Genomic DNA, 19,758 nt, shown 5'->3' on the forward strand with positions numbered 1-19,758 from the left:
AGATCAGCTGACAGGCTATGTCTGTATGCTGAGCTATCCTTACCTCAGGTACAGAACCACAAAGTTATTACCATGTGAGAAAGGATATTACTGTTGCTCTTTGAGTTTAAAAGTAGGATTGGTAACAAACGCATACATGATTTATTTTTTAATTCCCTGCATGCTCCAAAGTGAGTTTGGAAAAATTAAAAATACCCATGAAAAATCTTACATTAAAATCCAATACCAAGAAATGGCATAGTCTTCAAAAATTTTCATTCCAACTGATCTTGCATCCAGGACATTATTGATGCCGCTGAAGAAAGACAAACCAAAGAAGAGGTTGCTTTAGGTAGAAAAGCAGAATGTATTTAAACAACAAATAAATGCAGTGAAAGAATTTGTAATATCTTTGCTAGTGATAAGAGTATATTACTATCCTCCAGTTCTTTAACCAAGCCAAAATCAATCACAGTTCATCAAAGAAAAAAACTGCCTAAAAAAACTCTGAAAAAGCTTTATTAAAAAAGCTTTATGAGTACTAATTACTGCCAGATATAGTTGCTTATTATGTCACAATAAAAGTGTCAGCTATTGAGAACTGCAGTGTACCAAGAGCCCACTAGTTCTGACTCTGGAACTGCCAACAGCTGAGCAGCAGAAAACAGCTCAGGGAAGCAAAACACTAAATTTATGGAACTGTCTTCCTATCTGGTGCAGCGCTTGCCCATATTAATGTTTTCCTAAGAAGACATGAAGGATCTTCTTATCAAAGAACAGACTATGTAGCTGCAGGTACCAGAGAAAGGAACGTGCCGAGGTGCAGGTGTGACCATAAGGTGAGGTGCCCTGAGCTCCAGACAGGCTGGGACTGGCACCAGCTGCAAACTGAGCCTATTGCTGCAGTCTTCTCCCATCCTGGCTGATTCCCAGGACTGGAGATGCTTCCTGTCCCTCTGCAAGGGACGTGTTGTCATGCACCAGAGCCTAGTACTTCGCTTTTGACCTTTCGACATGTCCTAAAACCAGCAGAACTCTGACGCAGTGAGGTGCCCTCAGTACTGGGACAGCCTGCGTTGGTGGAAAAGCCAAGGCCATTACTGATTGGCCTGAGTCCTGCGGCACGAGGACTTCATTTTGAATCTCCTTTAGCTTTCTTTAGTTCTATTTTTTACTAGGAAAAACAACAAGAACTATTTAAAAATTGACAGCCACTCTGAGACAATCAGACTAAGCCTCTTGGCTCCTTGCTCACTTCTGCATTACGCAGTGCTGGTTCTCCTGATGGAACTTCACAGAGGGAACATTTGTAGCAAGTCTTGCCTGGGTACCCTCGGCCATTTGCTACAACAGATTTTTTAATTCCTAAATTATTTCACAATCTCAGAATCCAACAAGCAAGCACTAAAGAAGGGTAAAACCTACTTTGCAGCTTCCCTGAGATCAGTGACATTTCTTGTTTTCCCTCTTCCATCCTTGAACGTAGTCTGGTTTGCCACGGTTAGCACACCATTCTTGGTGGAGAAGTCTGGGAAGCATCTCTTAAGAACTATTCAAAACATTAAAACAAAGCATGCATATTAAATTTCATGTCAAGCTCCACTTTCGTCACTTGTCTTTTGTAACATATTTAAATCATTTCAGATTCACAGTCAATTGTTTTGCAACTGATTATCTAACAATATGTTGACTTTGACAAATCTTGGAAGAGCCATTATATTCAAGGTTGTTATTTTTATGCTCTGGGGCTTTTTGTCCAAGCTCAGGTATGGTGGGATCATAGTTTTTAACTGGAGATTCTAGGTTCCACCAAATAACAACAGTAGTATCTGCAGCCGTTTAAGAATTTGTAATAAATGTGGAATTTACTCTCTGTCAGTATCTGGGCAGCTTACAAAAACTGCAGCTGCTCAAATATGTCATTTCGTGGTAATAATCAAACCAGCCCCCAGGGACAGACTCAACATGACGGGTCACAAATGGTACTAGTATCAAAACCAACAAGTAACAGCAAGTGCCCATTCCTTATGTGCCAGGGAAGCTGCAGTTCCAGACACTATCACTAGATATTCTTGGAGAGGAAGCAATGGAAAAAAGATAGAAACTATTGGCTAGACAGAGTGAAGAGGATATTATAAAAGAAAGAGAAAAGGAGAGGTGTTCACATCCTCATTTATGTTGCCCTGCTCCTTGCTGCAGAAAATCCTGGTTTCCATTCCAAAGGTCAGTCCTCCTGCACAGCTGTACTTTAACTTGATATAACAATTCTGTGCTTTCCTTAACAGGTTCCAGAAAATACTGATGCTAGGGTTCAATATTCAGTCTAGAACATCTATCCCACCAATTATTCTGAGGAAATAACTAAGATCTCTTTTCCTCCTTCTGTAATCTTTGCCCCTTGTTGTAGTCTAAAATAAGATAATAGCTTCTTTGCTAATTATTTTTTGTCTTTTGGGTCAGTACAGCCATTTTATTACATTTTTTTAACTTATTCCATATTTTCTCCTTTTGATAACCTGTCCCTGGTTTACATGGTGCCTATTTGAAATAATGGGAAAATAAACAGCAATTTCTCATTTGCATGAGCTTCTGGGTCAGTGACAGATAGTCTTGGTATTACACTTCTGCAGCTCAGATGACCTGTGGTTATCTGCTCAGAAATACCTGCTGACCATAGTTACAAAACCACTTTTTGGCCCCTTAATCCAAGTCTGCCCTGCATCTTCCCAGTGCTAATGGGGCTGTTTGCTCACATGTTTTGGAAGGCACAATTTGAGCTGTAAAACTTTTGTTATCAGTGATGATTCAAGAGCAGGAAAGAACTCAGCTTGACCCAATCACAGGCTGGATGTTCACAGATAGCCAAAAAAAAAAAAAAAAAAAAAAAGAAATCTTGATTCTTTTAAACCACTTCAAATTGAATGGACGTCACCATCAGGTAACAGACAGTTCCTAACGACCTCAACCTCACCACAAAACACTTTTCAGACTGGAGTTGTGCTTTAATGTGAACGCTCATAATCTGTGAAGATGTGTGTAAGAAGTAGAACCACTCACAAGGCCTGCTTGGAATGATCATCGAAGGACAATCTTCATCACGTAGGACTTGAGCAACAGACTAAAAAGAGGAAAAAACAGGAATGCTGAAAACATAGAAGAATAACCACATGTTTTTCATTTCTCACCCAGTGTGAGAAAAAGCCCTAAACTGGGCTTGGCACCCTCCTCCCCAAACTTGACTGGTGAAACCGCGACATACATTTATGATGCACATGAGAATCCAAACTGTCACTGTGATTTGGGAAAAGACTATTTTTTCCTTTCCTAGTGACAAAGAAAGAAAAGATCTGCTCACTTTGGACCAGCATCTAAGCCAGAAGTGAGTGGGCAATTGTTCCTTGCCTCCCCTTCACCTTTTCTCTTAAAGAAGAGTAAGAATTTAACACAATTAATTTAACACATTAATTTAATCCAATTAATGGCACAAACAATGCAGTACATGTGAGTGCAAAATCAAGGATCGACTGATTTTTGTAGCTAAAGTACTAAGCAGCTCTAGATCACCCAGGAGCCTCAAGACCTGGTTTCAGCCACTCTACTCTCCCGCGGTGGAGTACCCAAGTTCTAAAGGATGCTGCTGCCCACAGCACTGCAACTGCACGGGCAGCTGCACATATTCGTTAAGCAAACAGTAATCATTGAAACCAGAACAATTCAAAGCTTTGATGTAGCCTAGTAAAACCATGCATATTACATACTACTTAAAAAAAAAATGTATTCTGTCACCTACTGATACATACACACCTTGCGAGGATTGTTAAAACCAGGTTTGCAGAACTGCCTGAAGTAGTTCCACTGATCTGGTCTATATCTGTAGGAAGCCTGGACATCAATGTAGGTTGCAAACCTGTCTGGGCACTTTGAGACACAAAGCTGCAAGAAAAGAACAAATTAAAAAAGGAGTAAAGATACACTGGTAGAAAAGGGTAAGGAAAGTCAGTGCAATTAAAAAGCAAGACAAAGGCCACTTATAAAAGCACACTGTTTTATGGAATTGCTTCAGTACTGTGTACTGAAGTATTTAGAAAGGGGCATATATTTCCTTTTGAATCCCTAGATGAATACTTCTGAAATTCTTTAATAGAATACACTTTCAAAGTTTCTCCTCCTATCTGGCATATCAAGACACTCTGGTATCTTCTTATGTTCTCAGTTGAGAAAAATATCCTTTTTTTAAAAACATGAGGGGAAAATCTGTCAGGTCCTCCTCTACTCCCTTCAGTAGCAGCGTATCTGAGCAAGGTGGTGCACCAGCTACTTTCACAGGATACATGTAGTTTATTTCTATTACAGTTATAAGGAGAACTTTTAAAAAATAATGTCTCATGTAGCTAAAATTGTTCAACCCTTCTACGTGGTCCCTTCAGTCAAATACAGCTCCACAGATATCATTCGAGTCAAGTCAGATGTAAATCACTCAAAGGTGACTTTCTACTACTCACTAATGATGAATCTCCCCTAGTTACTAAGCAAGAGGGGCACATATGCCAGGAACGAAATTCATAACACTCAAGGTACAGCCATTATCAACCAGATTTCAGTGAGACATCGAGTGAGGACAGAGGTTTGATGAATGAACCTGCTCAGAAGTTCTGATTCAGATTTACCCGATGCAGAAGGAGCTGCCCCAACACACACTGAAGGCTCTGCTGGTCCCTGGAATCGTGCAGGTGTTGAGCTGTTCTGACTCCTCAGTGTTCCTCAATACTGTGAGGTAGTTTGAAGTCCATCTTTATAGCAAGTTTCAGCCTTTTCTAGAGGCTGTTCTCTGTTTCCAGAGCTGTGCTACCCAAACACCCTTTACAAAGCTCTGCTCTCCAAGCACACAAAGCTGTATTTCCCCTCAAGGGCATCCCACCATAGATGACTCACCAACAGGAATTTTGGAACAGATCTTGTACTAATCCTTGGAACAGGGCAGATGTGAATTCTAGATGAGCACTACAGTCCTATGGGCTACACACAAGCCAAGGAGCAAAGAAAGAAGAGTTTTGTCCCTGCTGGGACAACAGGTGACTAACAAGTACACACTTAACCCTGGCCTCAGTTTCCCAGCTGTAAAATGGGCAATGGAACGTGCTGTCTGCACAACCAGTGAACTGTCCTAACAGTCTGTTTGCAAATCCAGAGTCTTACTGAAAGACTGAAGCTCTTTCTATGCCACTTCTTGTGGCTTTTTTTTTTTTCCTTTCTCATGCTATTTGATAAGAATGGGACAGGAAAGACCCTGTCTGCAGTTCAGAAGAAGAATTATCAAACAAATGTTTCTTCAGCATCTTCACAAAAGACAAGAGAATTAACCGTCTGCAATAGCAAACAGCATTCAAAAACATGATCAGTTTTGGAGTTGTTGTATATTTGAAAATAAACACAATAACTACTCTGCTCCCCCAAACTCTCCTTCAACAAGTATTTCACCTTACTTGGTTCACGACCACTGCCAACTTGACCACAGCACCAGCCAAGTTCCACACAATGACCTCAGTATTTCTGAACAGCTGAATTGTTCCAGTAACAGAGTCTAAGGACTGCAGGGCAACAGTGTCGGTGTCTGAGTGTGGACAGATGGGGATTCCTGAAGCAAATCTGCTGCTGATAGAGAAAGTTTCCATTCTGACAGCAACTGGTCAGTGTTAAGAGGGTTCTTGCTCTTCCTTGCTGGAGATTTCCATCTCTTCAGCTGTGTCAAATAGTCCATATGGTCTCACTAACTGATAGGCCAGAAACATCTACCAAGGATAGGGACCAGGAGTAAGGGCAAGCTGGAATGGGAAACATTTTAAAATGATAGTCAAATAAGTAGACAATTAACATTTGTAATCAGTAAACTGGTTACCATATAACCACCCTCATCCAAATTAATACTGGACTTCACTGAATGTTGTCAAGACATCTGAGACCACACTGTCACCTGCAGTTTAAACACACACTACAGGTTTTTTTGGCAGCGAAGCTGGATCAGAGCAGATCTGCACCCAGTTCCTCTGACCTGCCCCAGGCCACAGGCTGTTGCCTCATAAGATGAGCTGACAGAACTGGTTGTGAAATTGTTCAACAAACCAGGTCAGTAAAAAGGTCTCATGTAAAAAAGATCAGGAGGGTAATTTTATCCCACACGGTTCAGTGACCAGGTGTATTTCACAGCTTCGCAAGAAGCTGCAGCACAGCCAAGGGAGTGCAAACTGCGCCATAAGGTGAGAACAGGCTTTGAAGACCTTCACTTCGGAAAGAGCCATGGGCTCTAACCACAGCCTGTTACTGAGGACACGCACATTACCTTGAACATGTCCTGTTTGAAAACCCTAGATGTCAATCAAAATTATTTTCTGCATGCATTGTTTACTATTGGAGAGCTGCCTGCGATCAATTCAAAAGTAACAAATTGCTGTATTCAACTAAACAGACTTTTTTTGTCAACTCTTATCCAAAATGCACAATCTTGTGCATTTCTACCTATTTTTTCTGACCATCACAGGCTACAGAGACTGTGTGCTACATATCATCTATAAATTAGCCATATTGTATTTTGAAGGATAAGAACAGCAAATTTTAAATCCAAACACATGTATGACTAAGAGACAGGAAAAATATTCTTTCTCTGTATTTCACTCACCTGTGTTGTAGGGCACTGGAGGTTTATTAACACTACGGGGCTGGCACATTTCAGAATGTTAAAGTAAAACAAAATAGTCTTGTTCCTATGGAAGCAGATATAAGAGAATTAATGTTATCTATATATACATCATATATATATATATATATATATATATACATCCTACCATTCAAACATTAATAGCATAAATCACTATTTAAATTCTGTTATCATGAATGGTCATATCACAAACACATGACAAAAAAGGAAATCCCAAGCAGACCCTGAATGCTCCATTCCAACACATTGCTGAAACCAGACGTATTTGTTCTAAAGAACGCTGTTTTTTTCCACAGCAAGGTTTTAAGCTGACACAACGCCCGGCACTGTTACACGTCTCTGTAGTCCTGCCTCTGAGACATGAGGTCTGTAAAATACCCCTGCAAAAAAAACACTGTGGCCCTTTGCTTACACTGAATGTACTATGTGTGTACCACACACAAAATGACTATTAGCAAATGCCACACTGTAAAAATTGCCTATTTTTTGTTGATCAGAAGGTGGCACCAAAATCAATCAAAACCTTTCCATGGTTGGAAGCTGAGAGCAGCTGGCCAGGACACAGAACGACAATAACGGGATGGCAGCATTAACTATGGAGCTGCCCCTTGCCCACCTGCTCCTGCTCTCGCCACCGTGTCCCCCACATGTGTTTCCCACCAACCGCAGAACGGGTGACACCATCTGAGCACAGTCCCCTCCCTTTAAACCGGGATTAGCTCAACCGCCTGACATTTTACAAGGTTAAATTGTTTTCACTGAGGTATGTTCTACTATGTGCTCTTTAACAAACATGCATCCTGACAAAAACAATTCACTTTCATTAGCTGTTATTTCTTCAAATCAATAGAATAACATTTTGGACTGAAATGTCATCGTTCTTCAATAGTTTCTTGAAAGCATTCATAATCTGTGAGCTGCCCAAAGCCATTATTGACATCTTTTTTCTTCTTGTATTAGTCCACTTGCTGATATTGACAGTGGAAAAGAAAGTTTAAACACATACATAACATGAGAAAACAGCCACCTAGAACTCAGTCTGTATCCTTTATAATGACATTGTGTTGTATTCCATTATTACACTGTGCTCTGTAGAAGAAGTTTAGAGATTACATGGAGATTAATGGATGGATTACAGGGAGACACAAAGAGGCCTAAGAGAGACTCACATGACACTACAAGGTAGAATTCATCTGACTGCGTGGAACACATTGGACTTCAACTCAGTTGTCGCAGGAGCTGTGGGGGTTTGCTTGGGTTTTCAGCTTCTCTTTTCCACCCAGTCAGATTGCTGGGAATGCTTTTCCCAAGCACAAGATTCAAAACACAGCGACTGTGATCACTTTCCAAGGAAAAAGTCTCAGACCAAGTCCTTGGGGATTTTGGAAACCCATAGTCCTGGGTTCACTTGTCACACTGCTTTCCTTCAGGGAATCTGAGCAATCTGACAATGGCACCAGTGAAGGGCTGACAAGAACAGCCCACACCTGTAGGGCCTGGAGGGACTTGTTCGGAGAGCCCTCCTGGCAGAAACACCTGCTTTTCCAGGAGGTTGTATTATGTGTTTTTTGGCTCATACAAGAAACTCTCCAATGCAGCAAATAAGTGCCAAAACGCAGTCTCACCAGCTGTATTATTTTCCAGCAATCATATACATGGAGGGACATTTGTGAATGCAAACTGGAAGAAACATTGTAAGAAATAACTAAAGTGAAGAATTGAGTATAAAGAGAGAATGGGAGTGGATGATAAGACTTGGAGAGCAGCATCTGGCCACACCACACCATGCAGGGATGTCCGAGACTCCCAAACCCACCCACCCACTGCCTCCTGAAGATGAGAGTGGGGACAAGGACAAGCTAGGGACAAGGACAGGGGAGCAGAGAAGGGGTGCAGTGAGGGGAACACACACAACACCACAACTTTTTCTCCCAGTTTTTCCTCTTCGGGAAGTTGGACTCTTCAACCGCTGATGTGAAGAATCTTAGTCGGAGGGTGGAACAAGCTCTCCCTACACTACCCAGTCTGTTTGCTTTGCAAAAACACTCCAGAGGACACAGAGTCCTCGTTCTGCCTCTGTCCCACTCCCTGTCTCCTGCTCCTCCCCATCCGAGCCCCTCTGGACAGTGTCGTCCCCAGGTTTTCCCCAGAGAACTAAATGGGAAAAGAAAAGAGCAGCAAAGAGCTCTTGTCAAACACCAGCTCCTGTTGTGCTCCCTGCAAAAAGGGTGCCTAACATTTACATTTTAAAAGGGAGAAGGCGAGGGAAAAAAAGCAAATTAGTTTTTAAATTATTTCATAAAACATTTGGATTAAAAAAAAAAAAATAATAATGTAACATCTTCCTTTCCTGAGTAGCTATTTTCCTGTAGAAGTACTCTGTTGATGTCAACTAATTAATATAACTCCCACAACTCAAAACTTAAAAAGACTGGGAAACAGAGACAAGCAAACAACTGTTTGGCTGGTATTGCCAAGGAAGGTACAGCCACAGCTGCCTGTCTTCCAGACCACTTGGTCTCCTCTCCACCAGCACCCGTAAGCACCACAAAAGACCAAGAATTTTTCATTATGGTCTTTGCTGTTATTTGGTGCACACTGAGAAAACCTAAGAACCAGTCTACAATGTTTTAGGACCACTCACCCCAAAGTGGGCAGAAGAAGGTTATTAACTGTCCAAACCCTGGCAGTCAGAAGCTGTCCCAGCCAGTCACCAAAAATATTCCCTGAATGATGAAAATAACTGCATTACAGTAATAATTTGGGTCTAGATTTGCACTGAGCAACTAAGCTATTTCTGAACTTTATTTGGAATAAATACACTTAAAGTCTCTTCAGCTTCCCACAAGAACCCCCAGGAGACAGAGGGATGTGAAACCTCAAATCGTATTCATAGTGCATGAGCAATCAAGGTATGTGAATGGATTTAGTACTCACTCATTGGGGGTATCTTTCTGACCACAGAACTGCCCGTAGCTGTCGGTTGGATAAATCACCTTTCTGGGGTCACCATGCACCCAAGCTGAAAATACACACATATCTTTTAACATTACAGTCAATTGTACACGGTTAATACTTGAAACTCTTTTCACTAGCACAAAAATGTATTACCACTCATGTACCATTTTAATCTTTGTTGATCACCACCGAAGAGTATTGATTTCCTACTGAAATCTAAAATATAGAACAAACTAAACTGAACGAAGACATCGATGAACCAGTAAGAAAGCAAAGCAGTTCACTTTTTACCTTCAGGGCACATATATCAGGGTTGTATCCAAAATATGAGGTAATGGACTTAAAAAAAAACGGTATTATAAAAAGGGAAAGAACTATGTAGACAAACACGAGCATTCATTGACAACCACAATGGCATTGAAATAAATGGGATTATCTGGGTGTGTGACAAACACACAGGGTGCGACTGAGTCAATGGACTCCATTTGCACTAAGAATGGAAAGAAACTCTCACTTTGGAAATGAAAACATTTCCTGACTTCTCACTTGGGAATCGTCCCATTTTTCAGACACTAGATGTCTATGATAGCATGAACCATAGTACTGAATAGGAACAGAGGTTTATATTGAACTTTGGAACTTCTTTTCTCCACTTTGAAGCAGGATTTCTTCTCCAAGCCATTTACACCTGCACCATTATTTCTCTTTGAGGATCAAAGACCAGCTATCGCTATTAGTAATGTTATTTCTAAGCTGTAGTGTGCAGACCTGACGCAGCCTCCCTTGTGACTAGCCAATGACCAGCCCTTGAACTGCTCTACTAACTGCTTCTTTGACCCTAAATAAAGGAAATTTCACTCAAGTATCATGTGAAAGTAAAATATAATGCCAGAATACAATTCCATATTACTACCCCTGAGCTGACACTCTAAAGTCAGGTTGCAGAGAACTGCTAGAAAAGACCATTGCTCTTCTCCCAAACATTTCCTTGTGCTTGTATTACATAGAAAAGATTACAGGCTTAACAAAGATTTTAGCCCCAACCTATATAGGCTGTTTCCAAATGATGGACCCTATTTGCAATCGCTATATCTCTGCAATCACCATGAATTACACTCGTACCACTGGCAAGGGCAGAGCTCCAGACAATCCCAAGAGGCGCCTCCACTACATGTGGGATGGGACCCCTGCTCGGAAACTGGGCCCATCGCTCTGAAACCCCCCGTGTTCTGACTGTCAAGAGCTCACTGAGCATCAGCATCAGGCTTTGATCTATGCAAACCACCTTGAACTTGTTTCTCTGTAATTACCACATTTTCTCTCCCATTTGTGACATTATATTTAGTCATTTGTAAAACTGTCATTTTCCTCAAGGTCACTTTGGTAAGAATAACAGCGCTTACCAATAACGATATATGCAGTAGAGGCAAAACCTATAAAAGATCTCAGAGAATTGTTCAGGACAGATGTACAACACATCTTCAATAAAAGTTACAGACAATCTGTAATGCCACCTTTCACCTGGAATGGTTTTAGATTACCAAAATGAATCTGCTAGTTCTTTTTAACCTGTGTTAGTTTTCTCGTGTTTTGGAGTTTGTTAGACGACTCTACTACATTGGTGTTTTCCCAGCCTCAAAATTGGGCTTTTTTTAAAGTAGTTTGGCACATTATTAAAGGGTCTAATTTTTCACATTTGCTGTATTTTTTCTTCAACAGCAGCAAAACAGCAAGCAGCAGAGATAAGCTCCCCCATGCCAGATTCAAGTACTGATGAGAATTTTATAGCAAGATTTATATCTGCTTCCTACAGATAATTTGGAATTAGTCACTATTGACAACAATATCCCTTTCTTAAATAGCATATTAAACCTGGAATTATTTTTCACTTCCCAGATGAGCTTGGGAGAAAAGAGATAAACACTGAAACATAATCTTGGTTGGTGGGGTTTTTGGTTTTGTGGTGGTGTTTTTTGTTTTGTTTGTTTGTTTTTTGGCTCAGTCTTCCTAATCATCTTTCCACAAGAAGGGCCCAGGTGACCCAAGCTTAATTCCTTGGGCCTATTTGAGTGGATTAACACAGCCAACAAGAATAAAACTCAGCTCATCAAATGGGCAGAGCAGTGTATTCTCCTCATGTTCTTTTTAGTTCTAATACAAAGTCTGCTGAAATATTTTAAATGGCTCCCTTAGGTTTGTATCAATCCTTGGTCTCCAATTTAATCATGCATGTTTTGCAGCATCTTTCTCAATTAATAGAAATTACAGAGTATAAACAATGGAACACATAGCTCACTTCTGAACAGAATTTCTGTTAAGACTGTATCTGTTTTGCCATTATCGAATCGTCTGAAACTTCTCCTGCTTGATAGTAGTTGTCCTATGTGCCTAATGCTCCAGTCATGTCTTTTATTAAAACAACCAATGATAGGACAAGGGGTAATGGGTTCAAATGGGAAGACAGAAGGTTCCACTTAAATTTGAGAAGAAACTTCTCAGTGAGGGTGACAGACACTGGACCAGGCTGCCCAGGGAGACTGTGGAGTCTCCTACTCTGGAGACATTCAAATCTGCCTGGACACCTTCCTGTGTAACCTCATCTGGGTGTCCCTGCTCCAGTGGGGGGATTGGACTGGATGAGCTTATGAGGTCCCTTAAAATCTCTAACATTCTGTGATTCTGTGATAATTAAAAATAATGTGCTTTCAAAACATAGATTTAGCACACTTTGTGAAATTCCATCACTGAGATCAGCTGCTGGGTGGATGGAGGAAGCCTCTCTCAGCTAAATTCCAAAGCAAAACAAAAAACGATTTGGTCTGATTTACAACATATACATTCAGTATTTAATTAACTCTACAGCAGAAAGAGAAGGGAAATGACCAACAGAAGAGAAAATATGCAGCTTGTGTCATTGCCTGTGTCAGGACTGACTATCAAGATTAGTAAACTTAATCCTCAGTCACCTTCTTCGCAAATTTAGAGCGATGACAGTGAAAGAATTCATGTGATAAATACACAATTTTTCTGGCCTAGTAACTGAAGAATACGTACCTAATTCAACAGTTCTCAGTGACTGTGAGGGTTTTTGTAAGAGCTAGCTGAACCGAGCAGCGCCGTGGTTGGCATGTTGTGCTGCACTGTTGGTGACCCACTACCAAGCACTAAATGAAAAGGAACCCAGTCACATAAAATTTTTATGCCAGAGTGCTCTGATGCTCACAAGGCTGCAGTCTGAGTGCTGACACAAACATCTGGGCTCAAGAAGAAAATTAAAGCACAGCTGATTCACACAACACAGTTGACTCAGTCCTCAGAGCCGCAATGTGACACTCTGTGACACCGCCATGGCATTTTCTGGAGTCCTGCAGTTATGTCGCTCCTTTTATTGACATGGAGCCAACACAGTATCAAAACCAGCTAATGTCTGTCACTAAATGTCTATCAGATGCACTCCTTTTTTCTGAGCTCTGGGGGGCCACGTCAGCAGCTGTAAGGAATGGAAAGCTGCCTGCCAAGGAGAAAATGTGATTAGAATAATGGCATCCTGTGATACTTAAAAGTGAACTGCAAACCTGTTTATACTATCTGTCTCATTCCCTCTACCATGTATTTCTGAAAGGACAGTCTTTCATATCATTGTTTTGCCTATCTTAAATTTTTAATGTTTCAATGTATAGAGAAACTGACCTGCCAAATTGTTCTTAGGGCTTTTTAACACAAGCAATTTACTAGCGTATTGACAAAGGTAATAGAATACATGCTACAGAATTTGTAAATCCATGTTGATAACACTGGTATTGCTTAAGCATCCATTGGAGCAATACAACAAGAGCCATTGCTTTGAATTAACCTGTCCTTTGGAATGAGGGGCTCTTTTCCAATATAACTTATTTGCTGCCTTTTATACACATTTTTCTGAATTAAAACAATCTTAAATTAAGAGTCTGAACATTTTCCTGGATAAGCCTAGTGTCTCTGAAATAAATGTAAAGAGTTAAGTCAGTTTGATAAGAAGGAAAACTACACGGAATGTTAAATTAAAACTATTAGTTCATCTGTGAAATTAAAAGAATGATAAGAAAGTAAATCATAGAATATTTCTATTCAGTACAGTCACTCAACAGCAGCCATCACTAAAGCAGAACTAAGAAAGGTTAGTATCAAAAATCATTTGACTTCATCTTTCAAAGAGAACTGACTACCTTTTACTCACACTACATTTCAGCCCTGTCGAAACACTAATTATTCTACCCCACTGTTACACGGACACACATATAGCTGAAGCCTATGTGAGCTATACGTACAATAGCAAGGGCAAAATTTGTCTCACATTTTCAGTCACAGCAGTTGTGTGATGAACCTGCATTTATTGTTTACTTGTCAAGCCAAATTAAAATAGGATCCAGAGCAATACTTGCACATATTCAAGAATTTGCAGAAATATTTTTTTTTCTATAATAAGCCATAAGGCATAATTGACGACTAAGGATTGATTTATCATATAATCTATTTTCTCCTAAAGTGAACTTCTTTGACTCTAAAGTATTTTGTACAGGGCTGGCTCCTGGAACTGTACCAAAGCTGATCTCATCCTTTACTTAGAAATAAATCAGAGCAAAAAGAATAGCTAAAGCACGGTACAATGAAAGATGAAAAAGCAGGGACCATGTGAATCAGGATTAGAAAAAGCCACCAGCTACAAATTTGGTACCTGGTTTCAGGAACAGATTCTAGTTCTAACCGATATCTCCTAAGGTGTGCAAGATAAGGGTGTTGGGACACCTCGTGTCCCGCAGGAACCCCTGTCCTGCAGAGCAGGGAGCGTGAGCAGATCCCTGTCCCACAGCACAGGAATTGCGTGTCTGACACTGCGGACACGAGCCCAGGGACTGGTGAGTGCTGTGCTGATACCCACCTCTGCAACCCCTGGCACAGGGGTTCTTTGGAAACCACACAGACAAAGCTGACGTAATGTTCAAGCCAAAAAATTGAGAGGATTTATATAGTGCTGGAAAGAGCCAAGATGTGACAGCACAAGAACACTGCACAGCTATGACCTGTCAGTGCTCTCCCTTCCCTGTGTCCAGCACAGCCCTCAGGACGCTGCCTGTCCCCCGTGGGCTCTGCACTCCCTCACACCCGCTGGTACATATTATACCATCTGCTTCCTCACTTTCTGTCTTCCTGAAGACAGCCAGGTTCATGACAGGGCAGTAAGTGCAGGTGAATAAGAGAAACAAAAAGTACACACAAAGAATTCCCAATGCTAGGGAGCAGACTTTACAGAGTGCTGTTCAGTGGCTACAGGCATGGAGAGAGAGGACAGCTCAGTGCTGTGGTGGTTGTGCTGCCACAGAATTTAGTGGGAGGATGAGTATTCCCTCCAACAGTGACTGGAAGCGCCAGGTTAAAGCATCCTGCTCACAGCACCTCCCCATGCCGCAGACAGCGGCTTTCACAGTGGTGGGGCTGGTGGGGCTGTGGGGTCCCTGCTCACACCTGCAGACAGGACCCCCAGCAGTGACCCAGCCCCACGGCCCGGCAGCTGCGGGGTGTCCCATGGACAGAGAGGAGTGTCCCACGGACGGAGAGCGCACAGCCTTTCTCTAAAGAACACAAAGTGCTATTGCACAACTATGACAAAAACGAATGGCTTTTCTTCTATGTAAGGCAGGGCCAAAACCGCCTTTCACAAGCAAACTGAAAGAGCTCAGACAGACACGCAGACACACAGTAAGTGCACTTTTGCAGCATCATTTGCCCTTTCACACAGGCATTCACACAATTCTCTCACAAATACAAAATAAAATGGCTATTATTAATGAATATCCTGATATGCAAACAACTCCCACAATAAATGATATAATTTCTCTTAATTCTCCTTTTACTACTCACGTAGGTTCTTTCGGTAATATTTTACAAAACATAAAGCCTCTTAAAACCAAAGTGTTTATCTCTAACTTATAAATGACAAAAATTAATTTTTCCATCACAGTTACTTTATGATAGCAAAATTATCAAACCATGTCATTTTTACTTGAACACACTTAATTTTGAATTTTTCTTCAGTAAACACATGGTTCTGAACTTCTCCCTAACACGCAGATATAAGCAAAAGGGACATCTCAGTTAAGAATTTCAACATTCACAAAGTCGCTTCCCCTGTGTATGAGAAAGCACAACCATACCTGTGTTTACTTACCCACAATTCCTAATGCAATGTAACCCAGAATGACGACTATGAAGATCACACAGCAAATAATGTCTGTACAGTGCCTGGGGACAGAAAGAAACACTTTTTAAAAATAAGGTGTCTAATACAACCTTTGAAAACACTGAGTGTCACAGGGCACTTTAACATCTGAATAAGACGTCCATATCTGCACTTGGTAGCAGTCCTACTCATAAAATCACATTTGAGGTATAAGGCCCGGCTTTCACAGCAAGACCAGGAATAGATGTGTGTGCCCTCTGCATTGTAGACAGCAATAAAAACAGATGGAGGAACAGGTTTAAATATTATTAAAACAAACAATACCTTACAACCTTGAATCCAGGAGATCACTCATGATATAAGCTACTATAGGACATCTGTCTCAGCACTTCCCTAAAGGTGGTATCAATTATTGCAAACAATGTGATTAAAGAAAGATTCAGCACAACTTACATGTATTATGAACAGCTTATGAAAAATAACAGTGTGAAATGAAAAAAAACCTATACACAACTACCCTTGATCTCTGCAAGAAATTCTGACTCAGCTGCTTGATCTCATTTAATGCAACCAAGATAAGCTCTATGGAGAGGACAAAAAACCCCACCACGTTGTGCAGAGCCATACTTTCTTTTACGGACAAGCAATGAAAGAACAGCACTCTCCAGTCTGAAAACTCAGCCGGCGAGCAAACTGAGCGTTCAGTTCAACTACTGTCTTCTGCTGGCTGGTGTGCCTGTTAGGCTCATGCAAGCAGAGATGTGGACATGCAGTGTCTGACCATGGCCAGAGTAGCTCCAGGAGGGCAAGAACCTGCAGCACAGCTGGTCCCACGTATCTGTGGGACCATCAGCAGCTCCCTCGCTCAAACACCAACTCCACAAACCCTGTTTCTAAACATGCGTGGAACCTAAAGTCATCTCTCGCAGGCCTTTGCAGGCTCACTAGTTAAGAGACACTTGCAGCCCATGGTCTGCCAGGATCTAACTAACAAAGGAGTGAATTACTGGTAAAAGGGCATGCTGCCTAGAGCCTCCTGATCCAAAGTATTTCAGCCGCTGTTGTTATTTAACATGTCCTGCTCATCTGACACAGTTTTGGTGAAGAACTGGTGGCACAACCCAAAGGCGTATGGCCCACGGCCGCCCCATTTGGGCAGGGTCTCATCCGCAGAGCGCCCCGGTGCCGCGCTGGGCTGTCCCACAGCTGAGTGACAAACCGCTGCTGCTCCGACCCGATCCAAACCCCGTCCTGCTTTTCCGTGATGGAGGACTCCAGGGAAAGCCAACGAGCAATGCTGGTTAAGGGACAACCTTGGTAAAATGAGCCCATGCCAGGAACCAAGGGATGCAAGCCAACATCTTAGAATCCAAACTCCAACTGACATACAGGCATTTTTAGCATCTACCATTCCTTCTGCTTTCCAATCTATGTTTCCTCTTACAGAGAACTGTTATTTAGCATGAAGGAAACAAAGGCAGCAAATCTTTCAAACAGTTGGAGAACTTAAACTGTTTCCAGGTGTGGAAAAGGAATGAACGATCCTGTGCACTTCTCCAGAGAGACACAGTTTTAGCATCTAATTGAAACAATATGGTGGCAGAGCCACCATAAGCAAGTGCCTATAAACACTTCACCAGAGTGCGGGATTTTCTGTTCTTTATAATACCCAAACTTCTGTACAGTACCTAGTAAAACTCATTGTTGCCAAGCATTTCTGTTGTATAAATATTTTAAAATATATAAGAAGTACACAAAACCTCTTTTGGGAGGTTTCAGAAAATTTTGAAGCAGTTTGTACAGAATAATTGTTGCTTATACATAATAATTGCTTATTTTACTAGATACTACAGGTGAAACCTTGGCTACATATAACATCATTGTTAGCTCAAGTAGCTCAGTTTCAGGGAAATCATAATATTACCTCATAAACACATGGCTACACAGAAGAAGAAAAAAAAAAGTAAAATATCTTGAACAAATAAATTAAAATAACTCCGTGAAGATACAAGGTTATACTGTGAAGATTCTGGGAGTTTCCAAAGCTGCGGGAACTAGAATAATGGGAATTGCCTCTTCCCAAACTGGAGACATTGGAAGCCGATGCTTATTACTGAAAGCTAATCAAATTATCCGGCCATGCTTTGACTTAAAACAGATTTGATATGGTGTTTTTTTTTTTCAAAATAAGACGACGATCTGTTGTGGCAAATCTGCTTTTTCAGTTTGTTACAGGCTAATGAGGCAGAGCAAAATCACTGAAGAGACTGAACTGTTATGCTGAACCCTAAGGAAGATGAGTTAATGGAAATATGGTGATCAGAATAGGAACTGAGAACACTGCTTATCATATGGGCTCTATAATTTTTCTTAAAGATAGCACTATCATAATTTCATATAATTATGTGTAAACATTCAAAGATTCATGAGAAAATGCACTTTACATTTCTTAAGGTATAGACTACAAAAACATTAAAAATGCTTTTGCTAATAGGTAGCATTGGAAATTCTGATGGGTTTTGGTACTTTTTAGATAACCAAGTTCCATAATCTGAACCAGAACACAGCGAGTCTATGTATTTGAACACAGGAGTTTCCACAGAGATAGATTGCTGATTAAACAATCAGATTTATCATTTTCAGGTGACGTAATAAAAGACGGTCATTTGGCTAAGTGCACAGTTCAGGCTCCCACATCACATTTCACTGCTCACTGATGTCATTTAGCTTGATTTGCTTTCCACCATCTCTCAGAAACACAGTGGCCTCTTGGCCTCTCCCACTGCATTACACGTGGCGGTGCATGCAAACAATGCTTTGTGCATGTGGAACAGCACCCTGGCAAATAAATGAATGCAGAGATGAAACCATCCACACAGAGTATTAGTGCATAAAAGCCATTTATTCACTGACAGTTCGTGCACTTCATCATTAATGACTGACTAGAGCCTCCCTCTGTTTGGCAGTATCACGCCCAATCTGTTACAAGTACGATTTTGGTGAAGATGCTGCACTAGCAAGAAACTACGATGTTTATTAGTTAAACAGCACTAGCAGCATGTCGGCACCTACAAACAGTCCCGAGCGTGGCACTCTGCAGCCACAGAGCAGAACATGGCTCCAGACGTTCACAATGGGTTTCGAGTTGCCACGTTCAACTCTGAGGACACACTAAGGTGACCACTGATGCCTTCACTCTGAGTTCCTGCTTTGGGACTCCCCTAATCCATAGTGTGTTGAGGTGATGTTACCCAACTTCATGTCATCTGCAAATTGACAGAGGGTGTACTCAATCCCCTCATCCAGATCACTGATAAAGAGATTAAACAGAACTGGCCCCACTACTGAGCCCTGGGGACACCACCTGTGACTGGCAACCAACAGGATTTAATTCCACTCATCACAACTCTTTGGGCCTGGACACCCAGCCAGTGTTTTACCCAGAGAAGAGGTAATTGCAAGTTAAGGTTAGGAAATTTTATTGCTTTTTTTCAAACTGTTAAAAAAGATAGCTAAATTGTTATGGAAGTTTACTGATATTCAATTTGCAGGAGAACCCATTAACTACATTTTCTAATCACAAAGGAAAGGATGATCTTTGTCTTAAGAAGAACACTGAATTTCTATAAAGATTTTCAACAATTACAGATAGTCCAGGAGGCATCAGGAGTTTTTAAAACATAACAAGAAAAAAACCTACGATGTGTCTAACCAGCAAGAGGACTATTAGAAAAACCCAAGAAACTACATAGAGGAGGGAGAAAAATAAGAAGAGGCAAGCATAGTTAAGATGAATTCTGCAAAACTGGAGATAAGTCAGAAGTATGATTTACTAATTTGATTTTGCCAGAGCAGTTTAGAGAAATATTCTATGATTGTATTGACTATATAA

The 19,758-nt window shown here is 41.0% G+C and overlaps 1 protein-coding gene across 1 annotated transcript in view; it reads right to left on the minus strand.

Annotated features, from left to right (window-relative positions):
- Window positions 1–19,758, minus strand: part of SLC44A5 (solute carrier family 44 member 5) — a 75,505-nt gene that overhangs the window by 16,519 nt on the left and 39,228 nt on the right. Inside the window, exons 3-9 of the mRNA XM_082053753.1 lie at window positions 15,855–15,928; window positions 9,629–9,713; window positions 6,653–6,737; window positions 3,784–3,912; window positions 3,037–3,097; window positions 1,405–1,528; window positions 212–295 (exon numbers count right to left, since the gene is read on the minus strand). Of these exons, the coding sequence (XP_081909879.1) occupies window positions 212–295; window positions 1,405–1,528; window positions 3,037–3,097; window positions 3,784–3,912; window positions 6,653–6,737; window positions 9,629–9,713; window positions 15,855–15,928 (642 nt within the window). The remainder of the gene's footprint in view (window positions 1–211; window positions 296–1,404; window positions 1,529–3,036; window positions 3,098–3,783; window positions 3,913–6,652; window positions 6,738–9,628; window positions 9,714–15,854; window positions 15,929–19,758) is intronic.

Source organism: Streptopelia decaocto (genome assembly GCF_964273445.1).
Source record: "Streptopelia decaocto genome assembly, chromosome: 5".
NCBI lineage: Eukaryota > Metazoa > Chordata > Aves > Columbiformes > Columbidae > Streptopelia > Streptopelia decaocto.